This window comes from Nerophis lumbriciformis, linkage group LG01, assembly GCF_033978685.3.
Source record: "Nerophis lumbriciformis linkage group LG01, RoL_Nlum_v2.1, whole genome shotgun sequence".
Classification (NCBI taxonomy): Eukaryota; Metazoa; Chordata; class Actinopteri; order Syngnathiformes; family Syngnathidae; genus Nerophis; species Nerophis lumbriciformis.
The window spans coordinates 73630001-73635000 of NC_084548.2; the positions used below are offsets into that span (position 1 = coordinate 73630001).

The 5000-nt window shown below is 47.9% G+C and overlaps 1 protein-coding gene across 6 annotated transcripts in view; it reads right to left on the reverse strand.

Annotated features, from left to right (window-relative positions):
• Window positions 1-5000, reverse strand: part of rapgef3 (Rap guanine nucleotide exchange factor (GEF) 3) — a 271955-nt gene that overhangs the window by 259266 nt on the left and 7689 nt on the right. For 4 of the 6 annotated variants that reach the window (XM_061925660.2, XM_061925640.2, XM_061925650.2 and 1 more), the window contains one exon: window positions 2838-2957. In XM_061925660.2, the coding sequence (XP_061781644.1) occupies window positions 2838-2957 (120 nt within the window). Of the gene's footprint in view, window positions 1-2394; window positions 2435-2837; window positions 2958-5000 lie in introns of all 6 variants that reach the window. The other 2 variants (XM_061925678.2, XM_061925668.2) reach the window with 1 other exon arrangement.

Here is a 5000-nt window from a genome sequence, read left to right on the forward strand (position 1 = left end):
GAAGTGGCAACAAATGAAAATCCAAAATTCCGTGTGTCACAAAATTAGAATATTGTGTAAGGGTTCAATTTTGAAGACACCTGGTGCCACAAACTAATCAGCTGATTAACTCAAAACACCTGCAAAGGGCTTTAAATGGTCTCTCAGTCCAGTTCTGAAGCCTACACAAACATGGGGAAGACTTCAGATTTGACAGCTGTCCAAAAGGCAACCATCGACACATTGCACAAGGAGGGAAAGACACAAAAGGTTATTGCTGAAGAGGCTGGCTGTTCTCAGAGCTCTGTGTCCAAACACATTAATGGAGAGGCAAAGGGAAGGAAAAACTGTGGTCAGAAAAAGTGTACAAGCGATAGGGATCACCGCGCCCTGGTCAAGATTGTGAAAAAAAACCCATTCAAAAATGTGGGGGAGATTCAGAAGGAGTGGACAGCTGCTGGAGTCAGTGCTTCAAGATCCACCACCAAGAGACGCTTGAAAGACATGGGTTTCAACTGCCGCATACCTCGTGTCAAGCCACTGTTGACCAAGAAACAGCGCGCAAAGCGTCTCACCTGGGCTAAGGAAAAAAAAGAGCTGGACTGCTGCTGAGTGGTCCAAAGTCATGTTTTCTGACGAAAGCAAATTTTGCATTTCCTTTGGAAATCGAGGTCCCAGAGTCTGGAGGAAGACCGGAGAGGCACTGGATCCACGTTGCCTGAAGTCTAGTGTAAAGTTTCCACCATCAGTGATGGTTTGGGGTGCCATGTCATCTGCTGGTGTCGGTCCACTCTGTTTCCTGAGATCCAGGGTCAACGCAGCCGTCTACCAGCAAGTTTTAGAGCACTTCATGCTTCCTGCTGCTGACCTGCTCTATGGAGATGGAGATTTCAAGTTCCAACAGGACTTGGCGCCTGCACACAGCGCAAAATCTACCCGTGCCTGGTTTACGGACCATGGTATTTCTGTTCTAAATTGGCCCGCCAACTCCCCTGACCTTAGCCCCATAGAAAATCTGTGGGGTATTGTGAAAAGGAAGATGCAGAATGCCAGACCCAAAAACGCAGAAGAGTTGAAGGCCACTATCAGAGCAACCTGGGCTCTCATAACACCTGAGCAGTGCCAGAAACTCATCGACTCCATGCCACGCCGCATTAACGCAGTAATTGAGGCAAAAGGAGCTCCAACCAAGTATTGAGTATTGTACATGCTCATATTTTTCATTTTCATACTTTTCAGTTGGCCAACATTTCTAAAAATCCCTTTTTTGTATTAGCCTTAAGTAATATTCTAATTTTGTGACACACGGAATTTTGGATTTTCATTTGTTGCCACTTCAAATCATCAAAATTAAATGAAATAAACATTTGAATGCATCAGTCTGTGTGCAATGAATAAATATAATGTACAAGTTACACCTTTTGAATGCAATTACTGAAATAAATCAAGTTTTTCAAAATATTCTAATTTACTGGCTTTTACCTGTACTGTATATGTATGAAATACTTGACTTGGTGAATTCTAGCTGTCAATATACTCCTCCCCTCTTAACCACGCCCCCAAACACGCCCCGCCCCACCCCCCCCTCCCGAAATCGGAGGTCTCAAGGTTGGCAAGTATGCATTTACATAGCGTGACAACTTCACCGTTTTTGGGTTTTGTACATTAAACATCTTATCATACTGTTGTCCTCTGTGTTTTTAACATTTTGATTTATATTTACTGTTTTAATTGGTTTTACCCTTTAAAATCGTTTTTAATCATTTATGCTATATTGTTTTTATATGTACTTATTTTTTGTTTTTGTTTTTATTCAGTCATTGGTGGAGCTAAGGGTAATATTTGAATATTGTTTTTAATATTGTTGTGCAGCATGTCATGTCTGTGTAATCACGTTTTGTGTTAAGTCATGTTTTTGTTTAGTTATAGGACTCTTTAGTTTCTGTCTTTTCACTCCCTTGTCTTGTTTCCGTGATTACCCCATTAGTTTCACCTGTTCCACGTTTGGACTCATTGTGCACTCTTGTTTGTCACCGTAGCAACCATTAGTTTTCACCTGTCACGTCACGCACCTGTTTCACGTTTTGAGTCACGCACCTGCTTTCACTAATCATGTCCATAGTATTTAAGTTCATTCATTTTCTGTTGTTCGTCCTGACGACCTCAACACATTTATGCTCTGCTCATGCCTGATTCTTCTTTTCATGTCAATTCCTCAAGCAACTACTTTTGTCCAAGCCAAGTACGTTTTTGTTCCATATTTATAGTCTTTTTGGTTTCATAGTTTGTTCTCCGCCATTGTGCGTGTTTTTTGTTTGTACTTTTTTGCTATAGTCTTTTGGTTTCATAGTTTATTCTCCGCCACTGTGCGCGCTTTCATTTATTCCTTTTTTTTGATAATAATAAATCATGTACCTTCATTCCCGTCTCGCACGAGCCAACTTTCCGTTGCATCCTGGAAAAGCACACACCCCCCGGACCAAGTCATGACACAGCACTTTGGAAACATTTTGTTGTTTAAATGTGCTATATAAATAAAGTGGATTATATAAACAGGAGGACGTATACGTGAGTAAACAGTGTCGGCAGCACTCGTGCACCATGCTCGACAAGGCCGGATAATCTTGCTGCTGACTTGTGTTGTGTTGCCAGATATTTGCACAACGGTGGCTCATTTTTAGTGGGTGGTAAATCTGCTGTAGAAAGGATACACCCTAAAGTCTGAACATATTTACCTTCTATAATATTACCTCTTGACAAGATGCAGTGTCATTAAAATGTGTGGCTTTTTGGCACCTGCTGTAGATTTAGTGGATTTTAAACGAGTGCTTTTCCGGTTTTAAGGGCTTCTTTCTTACCGAGGGCGACGTCCGTTCTGCCGATGTGTTGCAGGGCCCGGGAGAGGCGGTCGTAGTACACCTCTGGCCCGTACTTCTCCAGCCAGGCTCCGAGGGCCGCCCTGCACTCGGCATCGCTGTCTGGCGGGGGAAAACACAATTTTGGAGCAAACGCCATCATCGTTTGGTCTGGGAGAACATGCTTCTAAAAGTTGCACGGTTCTGACACAAAGGTGACAACACAAACGGTTTGTTGTCATTAGAGATGTCCGATAATATCAGACTGCCGATATTATCGGAAATTATCGGTATTGGTTTCAGGTAGTTGGTGCTTGTCGTGGCGGTAATCCTAGAACCCGGCGGTGAGTGATGCCGTCAAGCTGAAGAAGGAGTCCTATCGGGTTCTTTTGGCTCATAGGACTCCTGAGGCAGCGGACAGGTACCGACAGGCCAAGCGGTGTGCGGCTTCAGCGGTCGCAGAGGCAAAAACTCGGACATGGGAGGAGTTCGGTGAGGCCATGGAAAACGACTTCGGGACGGCTTCGAAGCAATTCTGGACCACCATCCGCCGCCTCAGGAAGGGGAAGCAGTGCACTATCAACACCGTGTATGGTGAGGATGGTGTTCTGCTGACCTCGACTGCGGATGTTGTGGATCGGTGGAGGGAATACTTCGAAGACCTCCTCAATCCCACCAACACGTCTTCCTATGAGGAAGCAGTGCCTGGGGAGTCTGTGGTGGGCTCTCCTATTTCTGGGGCTGAGGTTGCTGAGGTAGTTAAAAGGCTCCTCGGTGGCAAGGCCCCGGGGGTGGATGAGATCCGCCCGGAGTTCCTTAAGGCTCTGGATGCTGTGGGGCTGTCTTGGTTGACAAGACTCTGCAGCATCGCGTGGACATCGGGGGCGGTACCACTGGATTGGCAGACCGGGGTGGTGGTTCCTCTCTTTAAGAAGGGGAACCGGAGGGTGTGTTCTAACTATCGTGGGATCACACTCCTCAGCCTTCCCGGTAAGGTCTATACAGGTGTACTGGAGAGGAGGCTACGCCGGATAGTCGAACCTCGGATTCAGGAGGAACAGTGTGGTTTTCGTCCTGGTCGTGGAACTGTGGACCAGCTCTATACTCTCGGCAGGGTCCTTGAGGGTGCATGGGAGTTTGCCCAACCAGTCTACATGTGTTTTGTGGACTTGGAGAAGGCATTCGACCGTGTCCCTCGGGAAGTCCTGTGGGGAGTGCTCAGAGAGTACGGGGTATCGGACTGTCTGATTGTGGCAGTACGCTCCCTGTATGATCAGTGCCAGAGCTTGGTCCGCATTGCCGGTAGTAAGTCGGACACGTTTCCAGTGAGGGTTGGACTCCGCCAAGGCTGCCCTTTGTCACCGATTCTGTTCATAACTTTTATGGACAGAATTTCCAGGCGCAGTCAAGGCGTTGAGGGGATCTGGTTTGGTGGCTGCAGGATTAGGTCTCTGCTTTTTGCAGATGATGTGGTCCTGATGGCTTCATCTGGCCAGGATCTTCAGCTCTCACTGGATCGGTTCGCAGCCGAGTGTGAAGCGACTGGGATGAGAATCAGCACCTCCAAGTCCGAGTCCATGGTTCTCGCCCGGAAAAGGGTGGAGTGCCATGTCCGGGTTGGGGAGGAGATCTTGCCCCAAGTGGAGGAGTTCAAGTACCTCGGAGTCTTGTTCACGAGTGAGGGAAGAGTGGATCGTGAGATCGACAGGCGGATCGGTGCGGCGTCTTCAGTAATGCGGACGCTGTATCGATCCGTTGTGGTGAAGAAGGAGCTGAGCCGGAAGGCAAAGCTCTCAATTTACCGGTCGATCTACGTTCCCATCCTCACCTATGGTCATGAGCTTTGGGTTATGACCAAAGGACAAGATCACGGGTCGGAATGAGTTTCCTCCGCCGGGTGGCGGAGCTCTCCCTTAGAGATAGGGTGAGAAGCTCTGCCATCCGGGGGGAGCTCAAAGTAAAGCCGCTGCTCCTCCACATGGAGAGGAGCCAGATGAGGTGGTTCGGGCATCTGGTCAGGATGCCACCCGAACGCCTCCCGAGGGAGGTGTTTAGGGCACGTCCGACCGGTAGGAGGCCGCGGGGAAGACCCAGGACACGTTGGGAAGACTATGTCTCCCGGCTGGCCTGGGAACGCCTCGGGGTCCCACAGGAAGAGCTGGACGA